General features: G+C 44.2%; 1 protein-coding gene across 1 annotated transcript; it reads left to right on the top strand.

Annotated features, from left to right (window-relative positions):
• Positions 1–6728: 6728 nt before the first annotated feature.
• Positions 6729–24242, top strand: AP1S3 (adaptor related protein complex 1 subunit sigma 3). The gene is made up of 5 exons (XM_068692440.1): positions 6729–6865; positions 20161–20339; positions 21478–21586; positions 22557–22694; positions 23760–24242. Exons 1-5 carry the CDS (start codon positions 6863–6865, stop codon positions 23793–23795), a joined length of 465 nt encoding a protein of 154 aa, XP_068548541.1. The 5' UTR covers positions 6729–6862; the 3' UTR covers positions 23796–24242.
• The last annotated feature ends 3716 nt before the right edge of the window (positions 24243–27958 follow it).

The following is a 27958-nucleotide window of genomic DNA, read 5'->3' as shown; positions in this document are numbered from 1 at the left end:
TTAGTCTATTTGGATGATCCATCTTTTCTTAAATTCTGTGAACGAACAGTTCCTTTTCTGTGCTCTGGCTCCTTCTTTAGACAGCCCACGTCCAAATTCTAGGTTGGAGGGATGTCTTGTTAGATGTGTTGTGGTGGAGCTGAATGAGCCACAGCACTGGGCTTACAGGCCTGTGACGAAACGTGAGCGGAGACAAACAACTGCTGCATGGTCCCGACTAGGGATGTACAGCTCTGCTCCCTGTCCTGTGTCCTGCTTGCCAGCTCATACAGACTTCTCTGGTTCATCTAGTTCTTCAGAGGTATGCAAAGCTTCTTGCCACATAGAGTATCAGAGGATCAACCCCCCTTCCCCGAGGTGCCTTGGGTCTGCCTGAGGTATTATGGAAATTCCAGCCTCTGTTGGATGGGATAAGTGGAGTCCACAATAAGATACACACAGAGGAGACAAACTGCAGCCACAGGAGGTGGTTGCACTTGTTTTGTGATACTTTCTCATGGAGGAGGGATGAGAACAAGCAGGGAATATATGCTTCGCAGGCTGGGATGCAGCACTGGTGGCTTTGTAACACTTGGAATACCTGAATGCTGGCCTGTTCAAATGTAACAGCTCAATGCTCCCTAGGGTATTTAGGAACTATAGAAGGAATCTGAAAGGGTTTCACAAACTCTTTCCACTGCTGAAAGGCTTATGCAGTATAATACTGTCTTTTTTTTTTAATGAGACATCTCATTTTGATCAGCTTCAAGCAACAAAAACTTGACCAGAAACAATCAAGCTCTTACTGATCTGTAGTCAGGAAAGCTTGCTCAGAGGTCTCTGCAGACCCTCATACAGTGTCTTGTAAATAAGCTATCTGAACTCTGGATCGAGTATGAAAATGTTGGAGAACTGCAAAAGGGGTCCTTGTGGTGAAAATGCTAAAACACATGCATTGTTTTCAGAAATGAGAATGTGTAGCTGACCGCTCTGCACGTGGCTTATGGAGTTTACAACAATATAAGCTTCAGATAAGCTGTGTGCAAGTCTTTAGCATCGAGGTTTGTGGTGTGACTCTATGCAATGGGCAGATTTAGTACAAGCTGGATTCAGGAAAGACACTTTTTTTTTTTAATGGTTATCAGGTTTACTACTGCATACTTCAGAAGGAAAGCCCTCTAAGGTGTTTTTGTCTGAGTAGACTTAAGTCCTTAGTTCTGAATGATTTGGCTAACGGGGAAACACCACGATCAAACTCTTGAGGAAATAATGAACTTCTGCCAGCTTAGCTTTTTTTTTTTTTTTTATTGTCATCAACTAAATACCTTTCAGTGGGTTGAAACTTGACCTTTTGAAGCTTTATCTGCTTCTTGTGGGCTTAAGGGGCAGTTGTACGATGTATCCAGAACAGCAAGCCTTCACAATGAACTTGTAAGCAGCTGCAACCAAATGATCCTGCAGTTTTTGCCCCGTTGGAGAAAGTAAGGGTATGGTCTCTAGGTATCTGTGCAGGCTACTAAACTATAAATATGCAGAAGCTAATAGTTGAACAGATTTCTAGGTAGTGTTACTGTTTTTATTGTTTATGCAACAGAAGAAAGTATTAAAATGATTTCAGTAATAAACTAAGTCTATACAAATTATTTTTCCTAATTTAAATATAAAATATTTTCTCAAATAATGAACCGAAAAAATTAGAAACTTTGCTTTCTGCTTCTGTATCGTGAGCCTTTCCCCCCCCAGTATATGGGCAGCTCAGAGTTGCCGTAACTGATTGATCTCTAATGTGCTTGCGTACCCAGGGTCTCTTACTGATTTTTATGTATAATCTGCCCCTGCATAGAGGAGATGAACCAGATTCTTTGATATATTCTTAATGTGACTATACCAATGTGAGTGGGTTGGCTGGCCTGCCTGCAGAATATTTGGAATATTCATTCCTGAGTTGCTTTTTGTCACACAGATTGTATGGGTTGCCTTACATCTAGCTGTTGTAAGTGAATTATTAAGTATGTCCTGTTAATTTTGTCTAGAAAAACACTGGTATGCTAAGAATCATGCTTTCTGTGAGATGCCAAGAGGCTTAGGTATCTTTTAGCATTTTTTCCAAATGCCAAAGTCCAAAACTAAGATGAATTAATATAGGAATACAGGTTGACTGTAGGATTTTCCATCTGTGTTTTTATGTGAGGTGTTTCCATTCTTCCTCTGAAATGCTTTATATTACACTGTTTCTTAGGAAACTGAACAAACGTTTTGGAGGTGCGTGCTTTTTTGTTTCTTGGGGAAGACAGACCAGGGTTAAACTTGCTCTTAACGTTGCTACTCCATGGCTGTCTTTCCAGTAAAGAAGACTCCATGAGTTTCACGCATCTGTCCTGATCTTTCCTTTCTGAAGCCTCTTTTCTGTTTGGTTTTAGCTACTCTTAAGATCTATGTGCACGTATCTGTCAAAACTCTCACAAATGTTCACAAACTGAAGTGCATCCTCTGTGCTGCTGATCAGGAGTGGGCTCTGCTTGCCCGTGTTCCTTGACATAGCTGCTGCGAAGCCATAGCTCTTTCTCTGTTCTAGTCACTGTCCTTTGCCTGTGCTCTGTTCTCATTACATTTCTCCTTCTTTCTCTCTTAGTTTGTGGCTCCTTCTCCAGGTTTCCTCTGCAGCAGCATGTCTGTGTTGGAGTTTGGCTCCTTGAGGCGGGTGATAAGAGCTCTTGAAGCACGACCAAACTGCTTGCCCGAGCCTTCTGATCTGCAAGAGTGAGCTGGCCTTGCGGTGGCTGTTCAGGAAGACTGAGGCAGCAGACGTGGAAGGTGAGTGTTTAGGAACCGACCTGTTATTTCATCCCCAGTTGCAAGGCTCCATCCCATTCTGTAACCGCAGCCGTGTTGCCATCCTTGCTCGTCTGTTTGCTACAGCCCTTGCAGTTTGGACAAGCATGATGTAAAAAAACATTACCTCTCACAACCCTGGCTGTGCGGGGCTCCACCAAAGTGGTGGACACCAGACCTTTTAATCCTGGTGATGGACAGGGAGGATCTGGGACCCATCGTGTGGTCAATAGTACTTACTGGGCTTGGAGAATGTCAGGGGGCTTCCTGGAGGGACAGAGAAATGTTGCAAATGTCTGAATGGTATTTATGGGGTGTTCAATTTAATACTTGGTCTCTTAGGCATAATCTAATAAGGGGGAAAAGGCTGTAAATTGTGTTCATCCTGGCCTATTTATAAATATAATAAGTGCTGGGAATGTAAGCATGCTTACAGGCAGTGAGGGATGTTTTAACCCTCCTCCTCCTACTACGAAACAGCAATTCTCTTGTTTTGCTGTGGAGCGCACCAACTGAGCACTCTGCTGTTGCAGAGCATGGCCTGAGTACACCTGAATTGTACATTTGGGGGTGGGAAGAGGAAAAACGTGAAAGAAACTGAAGGGAGGTGTAGAGGGCAAAGAGCTGAGCGGCTGCGTGGTTAAAGCATGTGAAGGTACTCTGGCTGTGGGGTTAAGGGGCCTAAGGAAGGAGACTGGATCCAGCAGCTGATGATGCAGCTGAACACAAGAGGGCTACAATAACACATTTTCTCTTGACAGGAGATTTCTGGATGGAGCTTTATTAATGCCTATTTACCTTGTGGCCTGCTCTTAGTGTTATACGGCTGGGAAAAGGAATAAAATGCTACTTAACACCCTTTAAGTCCTGAGTACACCTGTCGCTTCAGTGCAGGCTGTAACAACTTGAGCCTGCTATTTTTAAAACTTTTTTAGCACCTTAAACTGTTTAAATGTTGGCACTACTTACTGAACGTGCTGTTGCTGCTGGTAAGGTACCAAAATCTATGGCACAGATAAATCATTCCGTATGTTCTCTAAGGATATGAATGCTTTTTCTGCACTTAAAATGTGGAGAATCCAGATCTTACAAGCAGCAAAAGACTACATATGAAAAGCAGGGGGAAAATTGTCTGGAAAAGTACAAACCCCTGCCCAGTAACACAAGGAAGTGTTAGATTGCTGCTTTATTGATCCAAAGTGCAATTAGAAGCTACCTCCTGCAGCTGAATTTAGATTGGGCTTTTAACTTTTTGTCTTTTACATATGAATCTCCTATCAAGTGGAAAAAACCTTCACAGCAGGTCTCCCGTGAAGTCACCAAGTTCAGCAGCCCGAACTTGTTTCACAAAGGGCTGCTCACCTGGAATAGTCTGTGGCTTGGTGTGCCTGACAGAAACTCAGGTTAGGTGCTGAAAAATGAGACTGAGGAGCATGCTGGCTAGAGTCAGGGTAAATGGTGAGTGCTCTGCTTCATCGTGGTACTTGACGTCAGTAAAGAGGCTTCTCTCTGCAATAAAAGGGTGTGTGGCTTTGTTTTTTTCAGAAGGAAATTTGGCAGTTGTTTAGAAATGAGAACTTTTGCTTTCTTCCTTATATAAAGTATGTTGCAAGCTTAGGACTTCATCAGTCCAGAGCATCTGACTTTTTTTAGCAGTGACATCTTTTCAAATAAATAATGTCAAAACTCACCAAAGCTTACACCTAGGATCTAGAGAAGGCTCTACCAGCAGCTCAATGCACACAAGAAGCCACTGAAGCCACTGTAACGCATGATTTGAAAATTGTCTGCTTCTGAACATGATAGGCTGCTGGAAGAAGAGTGGAATATAAACTAAGAGAATGCAGCATCCAGCAGCAGTAAAAAAAAAACCAAAAAACTTCTCGCCTTCATTTAAAGCCTTGTCAAAGGGCCCTCATGAAAGGAATTTTCCTCCAGGCAGTGGCGGAAGGGAAAAGAGAAGGACCACAAAGTCTTCTTGCAGCCTATTTTGAGTTAGAGGAATCACTCTGCTGCTTTGTGAGCTTTTGTGTCCAGATAATTAAGCGGACCTCCGGAAAGAACCCAAAGCAGTCCATGGTATGGCATTTTTCTGGCTTAAGGACACCCCCACCAGTGCAGCTGTACCACAGCTGCCTCCCCCGCTCCCATTGCTGTGCAGCACTGATAACCATCAGCAGTTGCTCCTTGGGAAGTCTGAGCTATCTTCCTCATCACAGAGTTACCCAGGCACAGTGTGCCTGGTGGTGGGGAAGCAAGGGGGGGGGAGAATTCCAACTCTTATCACTTCTAGTTAGTCAGTCATTAAGTGCAGCCTGGCTTTCTGCTCTGGAAAGCATCTAATTTAGGCGTGATCCTACACCTGCAGTCCTGTTTCTGTAGGGCAGCAAAATTTGTCCCTCTGCTAAGCTGCAAGATTGGCTGTAATGTGTTGAAGTCGGCCACTGCCTTTAACGTGCACTGTAAGCGTGGTGTGTTTGCTGCTGCTGCTCGTTTTCTGACATACTGGCGAAAACACAAAAGCAGCAGACTGGTTCTCCTGAGTTCATGGGTCTACTTAGGTCAGGTCTTTGCATGGAAAAATAAGATTATTGGGGAAGGATTAGGCAGAAAAAAGTATTGTCCATTACTGGAGTGAGTTACATAGCTGAGTAGGACGTAGGCTGCTGAAGGGAGTTGTTTTCCTGAAACTTTTTTTTCTGGGACGTGGGGAGCGAGTTGGGATGATGTGTTCAGCCTTTACTTTCTAATTAATTTTGGAGATGAAAGTGTTGATACCTGTAACTCCGGTACAGCTGCACTGTGCTGTCTGCATTCTTGGATGTTAGGCAAATCCAGTCCAACTGCACATACCTGGCATACCAGCTGGCCTTCCCAGTTCCACAGCGGTGCCTGAGGACATTCCCCACTCAGCACGGGTGAGGAACATCTGGGTTTTGACTGCAGAACCAGCTCTGTTGATCTGCATAGGCTACAGCTGGGGACCGGATGGGACAGGAGCACAATTCTGCAGTTGGGGAACCAAGTGTGGACCTCCTGGGGAAGGCAGTATGTCCATCGCTCAGCATGGCAGCTTTTGTGGCCTATTGACTCATTCCAGCTACCTTTCAGAGAATCCAGAAACAGGTTTTGGTCTGCTTTGCCAGACTCTGATAGCAGTAAGTGTGTCTTTGGAAGACTTAGTGATGGTGTCCTGGCAAAACCAGCGTGGCCAGCATGGCACAGAGCGTGCTGCACCACAGCAGGGCTGTAAAAGGCGAGCATTTTGATGCTCTCTGTAGGTAGTGCTGCTTTATGGGCCCAGGGCGTGCTCTCGGGAAGTGACAGAGGCCACAGACAAGCAAGCAAATGCAGTATCAGTGGGGTCTGCAGGGAGCTGGGACTTGTGCTACTCATGTTGTGCAATCCAGAAATGGAACCAGAGGGGTCATCAGCCAGCAGCAGCACAGCACAGCGCTCATCATGCTGTGGGGTTAGAAAACAGAAACGAGAACTGAGCGAACAGAAGGGGAGGTTGCTGTGGATGTGTGCAGACCAAATCATAGTGTATGGAGGGCAGAGGTCGTGCGTGCTGAGGGAACTGTGCAAAATGCCTCCACACCTGTAAGTGAGCATGAGGACCATATCCCTGCACATACATCCGCACTGACGGGTATTCGTTATGGTTAAGAGGATGCAGCTGCATGGGTGATCCAGGCATAGACCCATGTAGGCATAGGCCTAGAATGCCTCACAGATGGTGTCTTTACTTGTAGAACCAGGTTGTGTTGGTTGTTTTGTGCTCAGTTCCCAGCAGCCGGGCTCTGCCCCCTCCGGCCTCCCGGGGCCGCCTGCGGGCAGCGGGGGAGCGGCGCGGCCCTGCCCGGCCCCGGGGCTCCCTCACGGGGCGGCGGCAGGTGCGGGAGGAGGCGCCGGGGAGTTCCCGTCGGGGCCTTGTGGGAGGGGAAGGGAGGGGAGGGCGCGATGAGGCCGGGGCCTCACCTGGCGGGCGGGAGGCAGCCGGCAGCCAGCCGGGCCGGGCCGGCTCCCAGCCTGCGGCCGCCGCCACACCATGGTAAGCGCGGCCCGAGATGGCGGCGGGGTCCCGCCCGCCATAGCCGGCCCCGGGTTGACCTGGCGGCCGGCCCCGCGGAGCTCGGGGGGGAGGCGGTGGGGGACGGGGCATGGGCAGCGCGACCCTCCTGCGGTCTCGGTCCCGGAGGAAAGAAACTTCTCTTTGCCGAGAGATCCCTCTGCTGGGATATGAGTGGCCCGAGGCGCGTTTCAGCAGGGGGAAGGTGCTCGGAGGGCTGTGCCGGCAGGTGGGAGCCCCGCTCCCGAGGGAGCTCAGCAAGGTCTGCGCCTGCTGGTAGGGAAGGAGCGGTGGGCTCGTGTTGTTGCCCCCTGCCCGGCCCGTGGGGTGAGCCTCGGGCATGCCGACAGGCTGGTAGCGAACCAGGAAAACAAGGCTGCTCTGGAGAGAGCTGATGAAGGCTTCCTGTAACCCGAGCAGCTGCAGGAGGATCGGGTTTGTGTTCACACGGGGCCTCGTCCTCGGGCTGGCCGGCGTCTGAGCACTGCAGTTTTGGGCAGTGGGTTTTTTGTGCCAGGAGCACGGGGAAGAGCCCTTTCCCCACACACGTTCCCCTGTGTCTGGTGAGCAGAGGGCTCGTGTGGAGCCTTGCCTCCAGCCCAGGGGCCTCTGCTCGGCTGCCTCGTCTCCTGAGAGCTGTAGGAGCTGGGTCATAGCTCTGCCTCGCTGCCAAGCCTGGCTGAAGTTGTTTCATCAGGTTCAGAAAGTGATGGATGCTCATGTGTGCAGTTTAGTAGAGTCTAAGCTGAAAAACTAACCGCTTGAGTAGGGTGCAGTTCATGGCAAAATGATGAGTGGGCAATTGGAGTGACGTATCTGTGTGATGGGGACTGTGTGGGGCTGGGTCCGTTCCTATGGTGTGTGTTGGCAGCTGGAGGAGGTGGCAGCAGCTTTGTTTGAGCTTTTACCGGCCCTGGATAGGGGCAGCAGCCCTCCAGGTTAAAGGGATCCTGCGAGGGAAGCCCTTCAGCTCTTCAGCCCTGTGCTTGCAGCGTCTGGTGGTTGTTTGCTGGGATCAGAAAAGGTCACCGTGGTTATTCTCTTTTGTTAGATTTGATGATCGACGTCCCCCGAATAATGGCTAGATTTTCCCCAAGGAGAACTGTGGGCTCTGGAGCAGTACGATGGTCAGTGATGCCTTGTAATCGAGAAAGCATCTCGCTGTTTGATAATTCAGGCTTAGGGCAGGTTCTGCAAGCACGCCCCCAGCTCCTGTCTTGCCCAGTTTGCCTGTTGTGTGCATCTGTGAGATCAGTTACCAGCAGTGCGACTGCCCAGCAGCCTCTGCTTTGACTGGAGGCTGAATTTTGATGTTTGGCTGTGTCCTCAAAGGTGGAGCTGAGCTGTTTCTTTTCAGTGGTTTGGTCAGAACACACCTCATATTTGTCTAGTGTAGTTAGAAAAATGTACCCTGTCATTGCCTTAGCATATAGAATATGTGCAGTAACGAATCTACAGATGGCAATGCAGTCTCCACACCTTAAGTCCTCATACATACATTCAAGCTGGTTACACCCTGAGACAGCCCCACATATTAATTTCCCTCGTGTAAAGCTTATGTAAATAACTGGAGTTCCTATTTTGCCCTTGAAGGTCAATAAATATGGGAGGTGATTTCGGGGAAGCTGAGCTCGGAAGCCTTGGTGCATGCACTTCCCAAATGCCAGTTCTTAAAGCACTCGCGGTGGTCCCAGGGGAGCAGTGCTTACAGTAGCACCGCTTATTAGCAGTATTGTCTGCTGTATCAATTATATTTTTTTAAATGTGCGTATCCTTTGTTTTTCCTGTTCTGAGGCATTGCTATAATAACGCGTGCTGGCATTATAACACCAGCTAGTGCTGTCAGCCTTACCCCGTTCTCCTGTTGTGGAACCAGTGCTGATGAAAGGGTGCTTTTGTCAGGGCACTCCTTCGCTTCAAATTCCTCTGTCTGTTGTCCAGCCTCTGTGAAGGGTTGTTGCACTGGGTTACCGGTCAAGAATGAAGGGTTATTGGGTTACAAACCAAGAATAAGCCTTATTCAGGCTCACAGCTGAAGAACTTGCAGCAGGTCACTTAAACTCGTTAGATCGGTTCCTCCTGTTTGCTGTGAGGCAGCTGTTTGCTGGCCACCACTACCGCCTGGTCTGAGATTTGAATGGAAGGCAATGGTACCACCTCCCAGCAGGAGGGTGGGTTCAATTGTTTGCTCTGCTGCAAATCTCCAGGCAAGTTTCAGGAAGGTATCTGCTTAGCAAAGTTTACTTCACATCCTGCTGAGAATGACCAGTTTACTGCTCAGCTGCTACCTGGTGGCGGGTCAAACAAAGGCTTTTTAGAAAAAAAAAAGACTAAATTCTCCTCCCTGAGGTGTAGTGTTGCAGTGAAGAAGCATTTCCTGAAAGACTGCTTTCTCAGTGCTTAAGAAAGTGAAAGAGCAGGGGCTGAACAGAGAGCAGAAACATTTCTTTCCCCAAGGACACATGTTGCTGTAGTCTCTCATGTCCGTAAGTGTTGCAACACCTTGATCCTACTGCCACCTCACCGTTATCAGGATAATCTCGATGGGAGTACATGGTTCTGCTTGCATAGCTCTGAGTGCAGAGTTGCTGCCTGCATAGCAAAAGGCCCTGCTTCCCTCCTGCCTGCGCCGCTCATCAGTGCAGTGAGAAAAATCAGTTCTTGTAGACGTGGCCTGAAGCCCCGGAGAAAGATCAAAAGAATCCCCCTGAGAACGGGGGGCTCTGCAAACATGCTTGGCCTGAATAGAAAAGGAGCTGGCAAGCAGTGTTTCCATTTAGCCAGACATTTGATACCCACTGCTGACCGAGAAGCTTGGGTTGAAATGTTAGGTAAGGTGACTGCAGGTGCTGACACCTGCCTGGTGTTTGTAAATGAACCCTCAGCTCTTCCGATTATTGACTTTCCCAACAGTCCCAGTGCCCTTAATTGCTAAAATAAACATGGATCTGTAAGAGGTGTTTTCAGTGTTTTGCAGAACTTACTATCTGCAGTTCGGAGAAGAATGTGCTCTAAACCTTGCCTGCTTTTTTCCACTCTGATACAGCAGCATATTGGCCTCGCGGAGATGAACTTTGCCTTTAGGAATTTAACTAGGAAAGACAGGAAGGGCAGCAGATAAGAAGAGATGAGAGAAGGCGAGAAAATCACAAGCAAACGAATCCAGTTGGTTGAGGCAGCGTTACGCATGGTGGGGGAGGTGAGGGAGTGTACCTGTGGTATTTCATTGTTTGTCATGCAGCGAACTGTTTGCTTGGGATCTGATAGTAGTGATGGAATGGCATTGCTTTGAAAAGCCCCTGAGGTGTTTCAGCTTGGAAAGATGACTGTAGGGGAAAAACTCAAATGCATGAAATTATGAATACTGCTTCCTGACGAAGTGTCAGAGTACCACCTGTGACGTTGTTAGGCACTAAGTGTAAAGAAAACTAAAGAGAATATTTTTTCATGTAGCGTAGGTGAAAGATCTCTAATCCACTGCCAGGGGTGCCGTGGGTGTCTTATTAGTCAGGCAGTTCACAGAAGAAAAGCCCACAGGTGTGTTGTCTGGGTTTCAGTCCCTAAGTCCTTAATGCTGTGATTCCTGGAGACCGAGGAGTGCCAGCAGAATGATTTTATGGATGCCCTGCTTCTTACAGTCTGCCCTCCTGGAACCTGCTTAGAGTAGTACTTGGGGGAATACAGCATTTGGTGTTCGGTTACCACCCTATCATTCAGCTGGACTTGTGAATACCGGTTTGTGGGATTTGCTAGGAAAAAATGTTTTTTAGGGTTCTTTTCAGGAAGTCTGCAGTCTCTGGCTGCTGACGTGATCCTCCTCCAGCTTTGGATGTTCCCTCCTGAATACTCACTATCATTACTAGAGGCTGCCTGGACATCTTGGCTGTGCAGTGGTTGTGATTCACGCTTTACAGTCTCTGGGTAATGTGCTCAGCGTGTGGAGTGTGTCAAAGTGTTTGCCTCTTTGCAGCTTTTCTGTATCTTTCTTTTGATACAAAATCCTATGCTTTATAGCTGTCGTGTAGACCTTCCGAAGTCACCAGTTGTATGCAGAAGCAGCAAAGGGACAGAGTGATGGAGGCACTGAGGAAACCAGAGGGCCAAGGAGGGCAGGTGGAGCTGCTTCTGCTGCAGTCCCGACAGGATTTATGCTTCGGCACTTGGCGTATGCAGCAGGCATTTATGTGAGCCAGTTGTAGGCTTTCCAGTGATGCCGAAATTAAACCAGCACTGCTGCTGTAAAAATAATCCTTTTTGTTACCTATGCACAGCTACTGATTGCCGTTCCTTCCCATCCATTTCCCTGCTGTGCTGTTCCTCCAGGCTGTCAGCTGCACTCTCCTGGCTGCTCTGGGTGTGCGCTCTCTTGAGCAGCCAGCCCTGGGCCTTGGCATTTTTGCAGACGCTGTAGTTCAGAGAGGTGTAAGATCCCATCGTATACAAGTGGTGTTTCGTTTGTGAGTAGGGACGTAGCATGCAGTGGGGGAGGAACAGGAACTAAAATTACCGTTTGTGCTTGAAGGCAAGCATGATGTGCCTTTCTGGCCTAACATGTCCTGGATTCGTGGTTCTCAGCATCACAGACGTAACCCCAGGTGCTCTGTGCACCAGTCTCTGTTCTTCACTAACTTGCTGAATTTGTGTAAGATGTCTGTCTGCTGTCTTCTTTTCAGGCCTGAGAAGCAAAGATGGCATTAAAAGCCAGTAAAGAGCAGCCAGTAAATGTCTGTGGTTGCCTTACAGCTTGCAGGTAGTTTTGCTCAGAGGCTTGCAGCTCCAGATGGCTAGTCAGCCAGTGCAGGGATTCCCACATGGTCATCACCCTCTGCTTAGTGCCCTGAGGTGAGTGAGAGACATAAAGCACAAGGAAATAAGAAATGGAATAATTTTTATTTGATGAAAATGCACAAGTTTACCATGTTGTGCTTTTGTCTCACAGCACATGAGGTGCTCAGAGAGTGTCTGGTTGTCTGCCTGCAGATCTAGAAAAGTCGTGGGAATGTCTGAGTGACTGACAACAAAACGAAACGCTCACACCTCACAACCACCGGGCCCAGAAACATGTCAGGTTCCTCAAATAAGTCATGTTCTACTTGATACCTCTTTCTCCATTTGGCATTTCCCAAGAATTAAGCCACTTACCAGATATCAACTGCTGCTACACCAGGGGGGATATAACGGCTGGTATAGCAGATGACCTGAACAGAGAACAGCTAGTCCTGAAGCGGGCTCTGAGCCTGGAGACTCAGATCCAATCCCTTGCTTTCCACCATGCTGCTGAGCTTTGTGGCTCCTGCCTGCCCTAGCGCCTGTTCAGGTAACAGGAGAGCGTGCTACAGCTGGACAGGGAACGTGAGGGGATGTGACTGTTGAAAAGCAGCCTGTTATTTCTGAATCTGAACTTGTTAACTGCCTGCATCTGTGTGCATTTCAGCTGTAAAATAAGGCTTTAGCAGATTGGTCCCTTCAGAGCTGTCGTAGCTTTGCGTCCTGTGAGGAGTGAGTGCGTGAGCTGAGGGCAGTGGTGGGATGGGACCTCAGGCATGTCCTTTCCTCCAAGACTCAGAACAAGACCTGGATGAATAGCAGAATTAATTTTTCACCCAGAAGCTTGCACTCAATTTTTTTCATTCTGCAGGCAAAATTTGGGGCTGACATAAAGCATTTGGTGAGATCCTGTGCTCTGGTTCTTCCTTCCATAAACAGTAGTTTCTTCTTTCATTTTTCATGTTTAGGTTGGTAAATCCATGTCTTTTTTTAACCCTAATAAAAAGAGCCATTTTTTAAATGGAAAATTGGGAATGTCTCCACTGAAAATGCCTAAATGAAGTGCCTCAGTGTTTCCAGAAAATTACTTTGATGCTTTTTCAAGTCACTCAAAAAATGATCCAAACTCACGTCTGTCTTCAGTCCCTGCAGAGCTCGTTTTCCCAGTGAGTGGCTCTGTGATGCACAGGAACTGGTGGAGTCGGTGCGAGGCTGCTGCAAGACCTGGGGTGTTCTCAGCCTATGGGGCACTGGTGGCCCTAGCCTGCAGCGCTGTCCCTCTGCTGACTGAGGAGCCAGGGGAATGCTGTCTACCTTGTTGTGTCCCCTGCCCCAGGACAAAGCCTTTTACCTTTGCTCCCGAGAGGTCAGAGGCAAGGGAAGGACACCGCAGTACCACACACAGCAGGGTTCTGCAAATAACTGATAAGGCAAAGTGGAAATGAGAGTAAAAGTGACTGCACCTTTTGCCAGAGTCCATTGGACTAGCTTGCAGCTCTGTTTTTTCACAGGCCTTCTGGAACCAGACTGGGAAAATGGCTTGTGACTGTAAAATAGTCTGAGGCTAAGGTGAATCACAGGCTGGTCAGCTTCTTGTAATAAAAGGATTTTAACACACACACACAAACCCCAGACAGCCTTGGCACTTGCCCTGCTTTCTGGTGAGTCAGTTCACTGGGGCAGTGCTCTTGGCAGCTTGTTCAGCCTCCTGCCTCATCTCCTCCTCCTCAGAGCTGCCTAACTGAGATTTGCTAACCCCAGCAATGCATAAACAAGCGCAGATAGGTCTGAGACCCCGGCAGAAGAGATGTGATTACACGGTTAATAATTGCTCTAAGTGTTCTCAAATGGTGCTGCTCCCTGTGGGGTCGGCCAGCCAACATCCCTGCAGGTGCCAAGGCTGGAGGTGTGAGCGCCAGCGCCAGTGGTTGTGGTGTGGCCACCCTTCTGTGCCCTCAGATTGCAGAGTTTGAGGCAGGTTTTATGCACCCTTCCTGCATTGATTTGTTCTCGCTTATTGCCTGGAAAGGAGTCATTCCTCTTGCAGGAATAAAAAAAAAAAGAATGTTACAAGTTAAGAAAAATGAGACTGAGGAATCTTTTGCATCTACGTCCTGGAGGTTTTTAGGTCTTGTGGTGCAAGGAACCTGACCTTAGTGCTGGTGGGACGCCAGCAGCTGCAAGGAGGAGGCAGGAGGCTGCCCGTGTCGCAGGGAGGAGGTGACGGAAGGAATGCTGCTGGCTTGGGAGAAAGGAGCCAAGGTCAGGAGGACTGCACGTGCAGCCACGAGCAGGAGCGGGAGGGAGCCTGCTGTGGGGGCGAGTGCAGGTGGGGATGTGTCAGCTCCTGCAGCAGGACGAGGGATGCACAGCTGCTCTGAGAGCTGTTTTCCCAGCCTTTGGTAGGGTCAGAAGTGCTTTTGGCTCAGAAGTTGAGCTCGGCTATACCATTTCAATTATGGGCTTGCTTAACTCAAGTAAGGCTATCGGGAAAGTTGTTGGCTGGATCGATGCCGCGTGGAGTACGGCTCCTTCAGGCACGGTGTGCCGGTCAATTCCAACTCTTACTTCAGTAATAAAGTAAGGATGAGTTCTGCATCATGAAGAGAATAAAATCAATGTGTAACTACAGTCACGTGTGCCTGTAATGATCTGGCACAGGTTTTATTGCATGGACTTTGGATGCATTGTTTAGGGGAAATTGTTCAGAAATGTTCCTAATGGAGATTAAGCTGGAAGGAGCTCGGTGCCAGTTGGACAACAATACGCTACTTTGGCATTCTTCTGTTGCTGTTTTTTCACTTTTTTTTTTTTTCCTTACTTGCTTACATCAGAGAGACTGTGTTTTAAATCTTAAAGCTAGGATTCTGCAGCGTTCAATAAACCTGTCAGCTTCTGTGATGCCCTGAATAAAACTTTCAGTAACAGTAAACAAATAAGGAAACGAACATTTTTGACAAGGTAGCCTGTTCCCAGGGTTTTACATAGTTGCCCTAAAAATCCCCTAGCCCCCAGCACGTATGTATTAAAGGTCAATAGCCAGATGGTGACTTCGTGCAACTGAAGAATACCAACATACTTATGCTTGTCTGTTACTCTTCTGCCTCTCCCAGGTGTGTCTAGGATGCTAATACATTAGGTGAGTAGTTGTCCATACAGTATGTCTTCCTTGCTTTACCCTGACAGCCTGGCTTTCCAAACCATGTATGTGCTCACAATAGGTATGTATTTTTCACGGTTATTAATCCTTTTTTTTAGAAGAAACATTTTAATGACAGTAGGTTTTGTTCGTTTTCAGGTGTGTTGTAAAAATAAGTAGATGTAAAAGAATTCTGGACAGCCATCTGTGTTGAGGAAGATGTTTTTTGATATCAGAGGTAGGAATGACAAATCATAAAAGACAAGCAGAATATGAACTCAGCTAGACTAAAGCAATACGAGAGGATCAAGCAGACTTCAAGGGAGTCAGAATAAGTTAAAAGAGAACTTTATGATGAAAAGCTGCCTTCTCTCAACCAGGTAGAGCCAGTCAGCCTGGCTTTCCCAAGGCTTCTGTCAGCAGTGGTTGTCATGTCAGCAGCCAAAGGTGTGGCTTTTTTCATCCCATTACCCTTTTTATGTGGTCCATGACTTTTTCTTGATTAGCATGTCATATTGCCTCAGCTGGCAACAGCAGGCTTAAACTTCAGATTTTTAAATAGAACTGAAGTTTCTGAGTTCTGCCAAGCCGTGTGTTTTAGGATAGTAATTCCTAAATCGCAATTATGAGTTACTTGTTCAGGAGCCTTTCTGTTTGATAGAGGTGGCTTTGATTAAGGAGAGCTCTTAACTGAATTTGGAAAGGTGACAGCTGAAGCACAACCTAAAAACCTCGCTGCTTGAGAGGCAGAGCTGCCTCCCTGAGCAAACCCTTGCCAAACCCGAGCACCCATGAGAGAGAAGCTTGGCTTCATTTCGTGGCCTTCCAGCAGCCCTCTCCTCTCAGCCCTCTCCTCTCCTTTCCTGCCTTCCCTCCCCACAGGCGACTTGCAGTTCTTCCAGGTGCTCCAGAACAGCTTTGAAACCAGTTGGAAAATGCTTTATAGGTGGACTTAGGGAGGCAGAGAACATTGCTAGGGCAGTTTCTTCTCACAGGGGGGTGAGTTAGGTTGTCGCACCATTGACCCCTTGAGTTCACCTTGCAGAAAGAAGCAAGGCAACTTTTAAATGCTTATGTTGTTGGACAGCAACCTGGAAAAAAATGATGCTGGGAGTCAGGAAAACCTTCTCTGTTTTCCCGTGCAGTCTTCTTCGTTTGATCTCCTTACTGATGGTTTGTTCTGTATGTGATGCAGTGTAGTCTGGAGTCCTGCAGACAGCCTTACTAAACACTGCAGTGCACGTTAAAACCTCTGTAAAAGCTACCAGGGATCCAAGTTTGCAGCCAGTGGGCTGGGTGTGAAGCATTTAGCTGGTTTAGGATGCAAGCCTCCTGTGCTTGGTATTGTTGATGTCTCTTCTATTTACTGTGAAGTTATTCTGTGTCAGAAGCCTAACATCTGATTTTCCAGGAGCCCTGGACCTAAGGGTACAGTTTGTCATCCCCGCTAGTTGTGTAGATCTCAATAAAGCAGAAGGCCCATCATTTTCTGACCTGTTATATCAAGTAGCTGCAGCTGGTTCAGAGAGGGGGACAGAGTTCAGGTTTAGAAATCTGGTTTGAATTCTTGATTTCCGAGAAATCTGTTTCTTCAACTAGAAAATAACAGCCTGTAAATACAAAACCCAGTCTTTAGGCTACTTACAGACGTTTATGGAGATGATTTGGCACCATGCAGTAGGTGGCTGGGTCTGGTTCAGTAAAACAAGCAAATAAAATTACACTCAACTCTCAGACTGAAGCCTGTCTCCTACAGACTCCACATGCGAAGACAGCTGATGCTGTGATAGGAACTGCACTTCTCATTCTGACCCATTCTAGCTTGGACCTAAAAATCCTCTCCAGCGTCACTTGTGGGTCTGGTGGTTTAGTCATAGCCAGCACACCCTGGAGGTGTCCAGAAGGAAACCAAGCACTCTGCTTCAGAGGTGTTTGGTTCAAAGCAAGTTGTTTGTCTTTGCTTTATTCTGGAATTAGAACTTTTAAAAATCAGGAGGATTGCGGGATAATCTACCTCTATGTCTAGCTTGGCTGCTGAAAGCCAACCCTAAATTCCTTAATCGACATCTTGTTAGTGGCACTATAGAAAAGGCAGTATGTTTCCGCAGTCAAGGAGCGAGGAATAGATGAGCTGTTAGATTGGTGTTTATGCAGTATTTCAACATTTCAAGGTTTGTTGATGCATCAAATCGTTGTGGTGAGCTGCAATCAGCAGAGCTATGAGAGTGAAAAATGTCTTGTATCATGTCAGGGTGGCTGGGCAGAGCAAAGCTGAACTGAATGAAATGGCAATAGCAACATAGCAATTTGGTGTTTACACTTATGAGGCTTAATTCCTCCGAGAATGTTATTTTGTTTATCTCCTAGAGAGTTCTCCATTTTGAATGGAGTTTAGAAGGTATTAAAAATATATATATATATATATATTTTTCCCCTAAGTATCTGCAACTTGAGAGTATACTGCTCTGCTGCAGACTGTAAAACTGGAGATGGACTACAGTAGAGGCTCTTACCAGTTTTACAGCTGTAAATATTTCCATAATAGTAAAATCGATTTATGGGGTATGCAGCTCGGTTTTGCATATAAAATAGAGTATGTATGGAAGACCCACAAGATAGGATTTTTGAAGCTGGTATATGAATCCTGATGCATTTAAGAGTGTCCATAGATACTTTCTAATTGCAAAGAGTGTTAACTTCACTCATGGAAGTGTTGGTAACACATCAGCTGCATCTTTACGAAAAATAGTGGAGTTTTCCAAGCAATTGTAAATGGAGAGCAGCTTGCTTTCCTCTGGGTGAAACATGGCATGCTGGAGTATGCTAATCAGCAGAAAATGGCAATAATCACAGAATTCCCTGGTTTATTGATATATAGCCTTTTAAAGCCATGGGGTTGCTCTCCTGGAGCTATATTTATTGCTTCCAGATACTTAGGTTTAAGGTCCATGAGGTCCAACAGCTGAACCTAAACTCGAGTACCCTTTCTTTATCTTTGCCTATCAAAGTACTGCAAGCCTGGATGTCTTCCTGAGGGCGTAAGAAACTTTTCTCAACCAGCATGATCTTGTTATGCTGACATGCTCTCAGCTTTTGCTAGGGATTCATTGACTAATTCCCTGCATTTTCAATCAAATCTGGTCATCCTCTCCTATCTGACTCAACGTATTTTTAGAAATTTGTTTATCAAATAGCTGCTGGCTGTGCCTGATTGCTTTTAAATGGACACCTGTGGACCTGCTGCTTTTATCTTCAGAACCTCTGCTCTGCTTTTCAAAAGGCACTCCTCTTCACAAAGGCTCTGGAGCTAATGGTGCTGTGCAGCGAGCAAAAGAGTCTTTTGTTCATCCAGCTTGTCTCTGTGGACGAAGTGTGTGGACTGTCCCTTCATCTACCTCGAGGGGGTAACCCTGACAGCTGGAATATTACCATGTCAAAAACCAGCTGGTGATATGGACAGCGAAAGGCAAGAACATGGTGCTTTGATCTTCACTGTAATTAGGCCATGTGTACTGCCAGCAGCATAATTATTTTTATTTAGCAAACTCATCTGGAGAGCATTACAGTGCTCAACACAAGGCAGCTACAAAATCCTTGTAGTTCTATCAAACACATTAGGCTAATGATAGTGCGAGCCGTATTTGCAGCCGATTCTGCCACAGGCAGATATGAATAAAACAACCCAATCCAGGCTTCCTTAAAATGATCCCGTATTTGAAGTCTTTCCCAATATAGTCAGAACTCTTATCTCCAGGTTACTCAACAACTCTGTGACCTAATAACTAAAGAATGCTTCTGAATTATGAATATTAACATTTTCTGTAAAATCCATTTTTTTGTTGTTTTGTTTGTTTGTTTGTTTGTTTTGTTGTTTGTTTTTTTTTTTTAAGTAGAAACATCTCAAGTGCACTTCTCTGCTGGGACCTGATAGTAATTGTGAACCTTAACTTCAGTCTTTACTGGGGAGATGGAGTGATGGAGGAATTATAGGCACAAGAGCTGGCTGGAATAGAAAACAAGAGGGAGGAGGGACTAGGGTGTAGATTGAGAAGTTATAGGGAAGAGTTTGGTCAGCTAATGGAAATGTGGTCATGGTGAGGGGCCTGCCTGCCCCGGTCTCTGCAAGGATCACAAGTACGTGAGGACAAGGAGGCTGCTGTGCTGCTCCCTAGTCCTGCCAGCACCAGGGGAAGCCTTGTCTCTGCACGGTCACGCAGGTGGCTGCAGGTGGAAATCCTTCCTGGGAGAACATTGCCTCCGAGCCTTGGTGCTGGTGAGAGAAGCCGTGGGGATGCCTGTCAAAAAGCAGCAGCTCACGATGTCTTCAGCCGTTGGGAAGTGTCTTTTGCCCCTTTAGGTTTTTTCATGTAGCAGAGGACATCTCATTGAGATGGATGTCGTCCTCAAATAGATCTCCTACATTCTTAAAGCCGTTTCTGTGCTGCGGGTAGATGACTTACTAGACTGCTTAAAGGCTTAGTATAGCCAGTTACTTTCATCTGCTTATAAAAGTGCCTGTATAAATGGGCATTGACACTTCTCGCCCAAAGGCCCGCTGGCATTTAAAAGCTAGCACTTCTGTATTTCAATAATACTGCTAATTCTAAGCACGAAAAAAAAAAATCACAGGACAAACCATGTAAAATTATGACTGGCTTTGAAATTGAAATTTCGGAACAGTACATCCAGTGCTTCTGTAATGTAACGTCCTGGGTCACTGAGATCTGTCCTTTGTTGTCACACTCGTCTGTGTTTCATAAATTCTTTAGTAAAAGTAGTTGAGCTCCCTTTCCAAAGCACTTGGCTTCTTTCTTCTGCTCCTTACAGCCTCTTCTAGGGACGTTATTTCTTCTACAGCAGAGTGCAGTGCCAGAGCTATTGGTGATGACCATCTCTATCTCAATATTCACTTTCTCATCTTGTGCCACACTGTGGAGTCACATCTGTGACTCCCCCAGCCCCCCTGCAGTCCCCTGTGTACCTGTAGTCCCTGTGCTAACATCTCCAGTCTTGCTGGAGCAGGGGCTGGGGCCCTCTTCTCGCCACCACAAAGGGGTGATGTGATGCTCTTCCAGTTCCCCAGGGAAGCAGCAGAATACAAAGCAAAGCCACAGGTTGCCCGAGGTAAGGAAGTGCGGGTGGCAGAGGGTATGAAGGGGATGTGCAGGGAGGGGACATCTGCTAGGGAAGGCAGCAGGAAGGGCAGCGTGCCAGCTTCCATGCTCAGCCTCCCCCAGACCTCCCGTCGGGGTCAGAGATGCCTTCGCTGAGGTCTGTGCTGTCCTTGGCAGGCACAGGAATGCCTTCCTGCCAGTGCCCGGGGCAGAGCTGGCTGTGCCCAGCACTAACCTTGTTGCTTTGTTTACTCTAGATACACTTCATACTGCTGTTCAGTCGACAGGGGAAATTAAGACTTCAGAAATGGTACACGACACTACCTGACAAAGAGAAGAAAAAGATCGTTCGAGAAATTGTTCAGATTGTTTTGGCTCGCCATCAGAAAACAAGTAGCTTTGTTGACTGGAAAGACCTCAAGCTTGTTTACAAAAGGTGTGAGTAATTTTATGAGAACATGTAATTACTAATCATATAAATAACATACCAGAGGTGGAAAAATAAAGGCTCACTTTAGCACTTGGGTTTGTTTTTACAATAAGATTTTGGGAACCAGCCATCATAAATATAGCAGCACAATGACCCTGTATGAATTGGCAGGGTAAATTATGGAGTAAAAAAGCATTTGTACAATCTATCAAATGGAAAAAGAAAAAAAAAAGGAGTAATGTAGTAAGTACTTGTAGTTGAAATTCTGTTAGAAGGCTTAGGCTCCTGATTCTTCAGGATGATCTACTGAGAAGTGTGGGCTTCCTCAGAAAGGCTGCAGGAAAGGTTCTGAGGCACTTTCAACATTTTAACAGTTTTTGTCTTTGAAAAACTTTTTGCTCGGGAAAGTGTTAATTCCCATTTCCTTTTTCCAAACAAATAATTTCCACAAGGCTTAGCAATAGCTAACTTCTAATTCTTGTGAAGTGACTTGTAGTAAACAGAAGTAGGTTTAAGATACAGCACATTATACAAATAAGTGATGTCTTCCATTAAGCAAAAATAGCTTTCCTTGCTGTGAAGTGATGGATGTAAACACCTGATCGTGTGCTGTGATAAGCTGGGGCTCTGGCCATGGCACCGGAGAGCTGAGGTAGATTGTTACTCCCACCTTGGAACAATCTAAACAAAGTTTTGGTGCAAGTAAGTTGTGAAGATGGACTTGGAGAAGTAGTTTCATGTTTTCTGGCCCCATGCAAAATGCCATCAGTCATTTGGTAGCCAGCAGACTTACTGAGATGTAACGCTTTCAACCTTTATTTCTTCCTTTATTTTGTTAAGAAAGAGCAGTAACCGCAGCAGGCGAGGGAAATGTTTAAAGTGCTGCTGCCTTACTGTTTGTTTTGTTGAGACCAATCTTGGAGCTGCTTTGCCAAGGGCTAGAGTTTACTTTTCTAACTAAATTAATAATTTGTTTAAAGTACCGGATCTTATTCAGTGCTTTCTAGGACACCGTGAGAATGAAAGAAGATTATTTTAGAGACTAGACATTAAATGTCACTTCTAAGACTTCTGTAACTTCAAGAGCCTTTGCTCGTAGTGTGTCCAGCTGTTCACTCTCCTTTTTTTGCCTCTATTATCCTAGGTATGCTAGTTTGTATTTCTGTTGTGCAATAGAAGACCAGGATAATGAGCTCCTGACACTAGAGGTCGTTCATCGATATGTAGAGCTTCTGGACAGATACTTTGGAAACGTAGGTTTCACTCTCTACCACGAACTGCGTTGCTGGTTGGCTGATAAACAGATACCTGTCGCTGTGTTGCTTTCTGTTTCCATCTATACTAATTGCCCCTTGGTCTCTGTCAGTCCAAAGGGAAATTCATTATTAGAATATTTTATAAAATAGTTCTGAAAATATCGTAAGATCAAGTTCATATTCTTACTTCTAAATAAAATTAATATTGATGTTTTCTCTGGGAATAGAATTTAAGGGAAAAGCTTGAGAAATATTTTTTTTAAATGACAACACTGGGTAACAGTATTTTAATTCACCTTCCTGACATCTTCAGCTATAAAAACAGCAAATAGATTTTCATAATATTGTATAACAATTAAGAGCACATAAAGATGAGAAAAAGTGTTGTTGTTTTTTTTTCTTTTCCAAAGAAAAGACCCGAGAAAGGTTCAAATTAGTCTGATCTAGTGGGTGGCACATGATTTTATTTATTTTTTTAATTGTTCTCACTGCTTTAATTCATCTCTTATCTAAATCACTGTGCCATGACTCACGTTTGTACTGCCTCGAAACAAAAAAGCAACTGGTGACTGTAAGGTCACTAGGACAGGGAATTTGTCTTGCTCTGCGTGTGAATATATGTAACCCATATTACATAGGTTGTATAAGATGTTATAACGTTGTATAAGACTATAACGATAGTAGGCTAGGAAGTCAGCTTTGTTGTCTGAAACCCAGAATGCAGGTAGTGTATTTGATAAAATATAGTAAGTAGAATATCTTTGCTATAAGTCTAGGCTATATATGCGAAGAGAATACGTGCAGAAGCTGCAATATTGCCTAAAATGCAGTGTTCTTCTTCACCTGGTACCTGCCATGAGAGTGCATATACTGAATACATTTCATCATTTGAAAAAACTTCTACCCCAATACTGTTCATAATGCTGTAAAATGATTTAAATGTGGGATTTTTTTTTTTTTCTGCCAGGTGTGTGAGCTGGATATTATCTTTAATTTTGAAAAAGCTTATTTTATTCTTGATGAGTTTATAATTGGTGGAGAAGTACAAGACACTTCAAAGAGGTCTGCAGTGAAAGCCATAGAAGACTCTGACATGTTGCAGGAGGTAAGGCCGAGAAAGACTAAAGGCAAACACCTCATCTTCCTGCATATTCCTTGTTTGACAGGAGCTTAAAATATAGCTTAGCACTTCTGGTACTTTACTATCCAAGTGTGGTTTAAGTTTAGTTTTAGGAAGTGCAACAACACAATTAAAGGAGCAGTTAGGTGAGCTTTCAACTCAATCCTCTTGCATCTTGCAAAATCATCTGGAAGCTCTTCATATACTGCCTTTGCTTTCTTGCAGTTTAAATGCTATAGTTTCTTGGATGCTATACGAAGAAACAGGTTAAGGTATATCTAAGATATGAAATATATGTACATAATCTAAGAGTACATTTTATGTATACATATAGAAAAACCTATTGCTTCATTAATGCATTGGAAACAATGACCTAAAATGAACATTTAAAATTGGAAAGAGAATGTGCTAGAAAACCTCTATTTTATTCTTAAACACCTGTGTGGTGTTTCTACGAGGCACAGATGTGTAACCTTTATTCAAAACCCCTCAGAGAATTTCTTCTGTAACTCATAGCGTTGAGCCAGCAATGGCAAAAGCAGTTGAATGTGATAGATTGACTTCAGTTTTCTGAGTACTGAAGGAAAACAGCGTGATGGGAGCTCCAGTTATCTAGTTAGGGACATGCTATGGAGTTGCACAGTTTTTTAAACTGGGCTGCTGTTAGCGTATGAAACCAGGCCAGCTTCGTACAAAGGTCAGCTAGACGTGGTGAATTTAGCTACATCTGTGGTATGTTGTTATTTGAAGATCAGATTCTAAAAGGCTGTTAAGGATTTTAAAGTAGAATTATTTCTACATTAATCTGATCTATTTCCATGCAAAAGTACAACTATATATATATATATATATATATATATATATAGTATATAGTGTATATATATATATATATAGTTGATACTCTCTCTCTCTCTCTCTCTCTCTCTCTCTCTCTATATATATATATATATATATATATATATATATATATAGTAGGACAAGAGGATTTGGTTCAAAGATTCTAAATTACTCTGCTGCTTCATAATGTATCGTTTTTCTTTTTTTCTCCAGACAGTGGAAGAGTACATGAACAAGCCTGCATTTTAATGTTAAAACTACCTGGAAAGAGAACTGCTATATACACCTGTAAAATTTACTTGCTGAAATTGCTTCTCGATGTGCCAGATCCTCAGAGAAATACCAAAAAACTATAACTAAAGGGGTTTGTTTGTATAATGATCAAGATGAAGGTCAGCTGATGTAGCACAGGGTTTAACAATTCTGTTTGGATTACTCTGCATGTGAGTTTCTGAGAATTGTTTTTACCCTTGATCTAGTTTCTCTTCTCCTTGCTGCACTGAACAGTTTTTTGTATCATGTCTTTTAGCTATGGGTTTTGTCATCATAAAATGTTAATCTGGCAGTACATGGAAGAGGTATATTTACTGGTTTTGGTCCACTGCTGACCATATGACTCTACTTTTGTACAAATGTCCATTATTTTGAATGTAATGATTTTTCTGCTCTAATAATAATTTTTTTCTAAAAGCCAAATTGTTGTGGGCCCTGATTTAATAAGCTTGTTTTGACAAGATTAGCCTCTCTCCTGAAGAAGAAATGTACTTCTCCTTGGCCCAGCCACTTTCAGCTGTAGTGTCTTCCTTCTCTTTTCTGCTCTATTCTGCTAGTAAGACAGTTTTCCAACTGCTATTAGAGCACAGGCTACACTTCCATTTCATCTAGAAGACTGTTCCGACTTGAGGCAGACTTCTCCCAGGTTTCACAAATCCTTTTTGCTTCTGCATGTGGATGGCCTGTCTCTGTCTTCCCAGATCTCCTGGACCTGGAGAAAAGCTGTACAGCCTTTGGAAACATACAGCTCAAGAGCAGGAGATATCCTGAGAAGGAGAAAATAGTCTTTGGGATTTTAGGGTGAAGATCTTGTGCATCTTTTGACTCTATTCTCCAATAACCATCTTTCTTAGGAGGATTTTCCATTCCCCACTTCACATATCTATTAGGATGAGGCAGGCTAGCTTTCTAATAGTTGAAATGGTCTATTTTTCTGAAGGCTGGACAATTTAATTAACTTTTTATAACTTCACAAGCTCCACAAATGGAAAAAGGGTAAAATAGAGAGGGGAAGAATTGGTTGGGCTGTACATCCTATTATGTGTTACAAGACATTGGAGTTATAAAACATTGCACTTGTATATGTGGGGAATCAGGTGTGTTAGCTCGCCTATCTTTCTGTTAGTGTAATTTGAACTCAATAAGCTGATTGAACTTCCTCAGATAGATTATTTTCTTTAACAGACTTCAAAGCTGAGAGAAATTCTCTTTATCTTATCCTGTTATTTGTAGCTAGATATTTTGTCTCTGTCAAGTCATGAAATTACCTTATACAAAACTTAGGTAAGTTATCAGACAAATATGCCAGAATGATCCGAGCATTGATTTGCGTTTCTCTTCAACATTTATTTTCTTTGATTTCTGGGGTGTACAGGCAGAATTTTCCTTCAGGGATTTTTCTAATCTTTAAATGTCCTGCATGATTATTTTAATTTTTTCATTGCCCCTTCCTTCCCAGTCTGTTTGTATGTTCCTGAGGGAGGTTTTTTCTCATTTTTGGTGGGTGGAAGCACTTTGACACAACACGATAACTTTGCTAATTGTCAACCCACTTTTCTGCCTGTGTTATCTAGTCTGTTAGTAAAACTGTGGCAAGCTGGTTTGTAGCGTCATGCTGCTCTTTTTATAATTACTTTATCCATCTGTTTTCTCTGTATTGATGTCAAAGGCATACTTTCAGCATTGAAAAAATAGGGAAATTGCTGAAGGGCTTTTAATAGCTCTGAAGACATTCAATTTAATAGTAGATTAATGAAATTGTAGGAGTTGTATGTTATTTTCTACTGCTTTGAAATGAAGTTATTTAGAGTGTTTAATTGATTAAGAAGCCACTTCAGAATGTGCAAAAAGGCTCTTTCCAAGTCTACCTCTTTACTTTCCTAAGTGACTTCTCTTCAAGAAAATCACTGATAGTCATTTATTTTTACTCTTTTTTTTTTTTGAGCCATGCTGTGATTCTGACTGTTAGAACTTATGTTTCTCAAGTTGTGGAGTATATCAAAATAGGAGATCTAAAAATAAGATCTCTTGGTATGAATATCTTAAGCCTGTCTTTTTGGTCATTTTAAGAAGAGCTGTAGGGTTTCTTCATCTCTCATTTCACATGATGAAAAATACCTTATGGGGGAAAATAGATTATGGGTACTTACGGCAGCCATATCAATATAGTATCTGAAATAAACAGCATTGCCAAACTGATCTACCCTGAGTCACCTTGAGAACTGTGAAAGAAATAGCATGGTTTCCTTACCTTAGTGGAAATGGCCATTGCTTGTTATGCCAGTTGCCTTTGTTGGCTGCAAAGTTGGGTAGAGGGTATGTGTTAAGTGCTCTAAGAAACATCTAGAGATTCCTGTTTCTTTTGCCTGTAGATGGGTTACATGCAGTAAGCAGATGAGATGACTTGATGTGACTTCTTTGGAAGTGTCTGTCTGTATAATGTACTTGAGAGCAGATTGGTCTAGAAACATAAAAGTTGTATCTGTGTTTTCTACAACCTTCAGTGAGTGAAGGGAACACTTCGGTAAGTGGTGTTATAATGGCATTCAGCTCCACCCAGCTCTAACTTAGTATGTTGCTTCTTCAAAGAGAAAAAGCTCAAATGAAGCCCAGATATTGTCAGGTTGCCTGTAGGTCCTGTGTCAAAACGTCTGTGTTTCCATCTTCGGGGAAGTCCATTGCCATCAACAGGACTGTACACAGATGAGTGCACTCTGGAGTATCGTTCATCAGCAGATTTATGCCTCTCTTGATATCTTAGTTTGATTTTTCTTAAAGCAGACCATTAATGTATACACTCACAAATCTCTTTGAAGCATTGCCCATTTCATCTACTACTGATGTTTCTCTTTCCAATCTATCTGACTATCCTAGGAAATGCTCATTGAAGAGCTTTCTGAGTTTATTTAACATAATTATTAAAAAAAAAAGTTTTCCCAGGTTCACGAACATTTTTTTGCAGCTGTCTAGACTCTCACCTTGCTGACAAGCTTCAAGCACACATGTCCTAGTTTGCAAATTACATTTATTAAAATTACCATTAATCATGGTCATGTTGCTAGCCTAGGTTCCCCTCCTTGCTTTTGCCAACTGCATTTCACAAAAAGCTTTTTGATTTTCTTATTAAGATCCCTGCCTGGAGGATTCTTACTGTGATCTTACTGCTTACCAGTTGTGACAGGACTGGTTCTCTGTTGTACAACTAATTGCAGCTCATGAGCTGTGACATCTTTGAACATATCCTGGCAATTAAAGACAGACAGACACACATTATACTGGGATAAAAATAAGTGTAATAATGTCAAAAGAATATTTAAAAGTGTGACAAATCATCATGAGAGAGAAGCAAGAGTGGCAGGATCTCTCAGGATTTGGGAACTCTTACCATTTCTGTTGCTTTCTTCGTTATGCATTGACGGAAAGGCGTCAACTAGTGCAAATAACTCGAGGGCAACTGGCATTTAGGTTACCTCTGATTAGCCTTTGTTTAACAAAAAGCCATTGAAAGTGAATCTTCAATGCCCTCCCCCTTGCACCTCCTACAAAAAGAAAAGCTGTTTTCAGAAAGCGGTGTGGGAAACTTCCTGTAAAGTTTAGATAGAGCTCTGTGTCTGCATTTCTGTTGGCAGAATAATGCAGTACTCACGAAAGGATGATTTACTATTTTTTTTCATTTGCTTTACATTCTTTCCAGCAGATAACACGTTTGTTTGTTGTTTTTATCCTCTGCTTAGCGCCGTGCCTGCATTTGGGTAATATGGCATGCAGTAATGGTACGTCAGGGGTCAGGAGGGATTGGTTTAGAAGGAAAGATTAGAGGAGTTTAACAGTGTGAGCGAGGCTTTCAAAGATACCCAGAGACATTAAATCAACAGTCCCCTCAAAATAACAAGACTCAGTGCAGGTCATAAAGAGAGAAAACTCCTACCTGTGCTTGTTAACAATGTTCTGCTCCACTGAAAACGTGGTAGAAATACTTTTGTTAGCACAGCTTCTGTGTGACGGGGACGTTGCTCTCACCCTGAATAAAACGTCTATAACCAGAGGTCTCAGTTGTGCAGTTAATCCCTGTGGTGGATTATCGTTCATTAACGTTATGAGCATGGACTCTGCATCATTATCTTACATAAAATGTGTTT

Source organism: Anas acuta, chromosome 9 (genome assembly GCF_963932015.1).
Source record: "Anas acuta chromosome 9, bAnaAcu1.1, whole genome shotgun sequence".
Taxonomy (NCBI): Eukaryota; Metazoa; Chordata; class Aves; order Anseriformes; family Anatidae; genus Anas; species Anas acuta.
Note: the sequence above shows the minus strand (reverse complement) of the source record. Positions and strands in the feature narration are given on the sequence as shown.

What these genes read in the sequence shown, in the direction of transcription:
- AP1S3 (XM_068692440.1), top strand. An exon ending in CTCAAGCTTGTTTACAAAAG is followed by an intron (nt 20,340 to 21,477) that starts GTGTGAGTAATT and finishes CTATTATCCTAG; the next exon opens with GTATGCTAGTTTGTATTTCT. An exon ending in ACTCTGACATGTTGCAGGAG is followed by an intron (nt 22,695 to 23,759) that starts GTAAGGCCGAGA and finishes TTTTTTCTCCAG; the next exon opens with ACAGTGGAAGAGTACATGAA.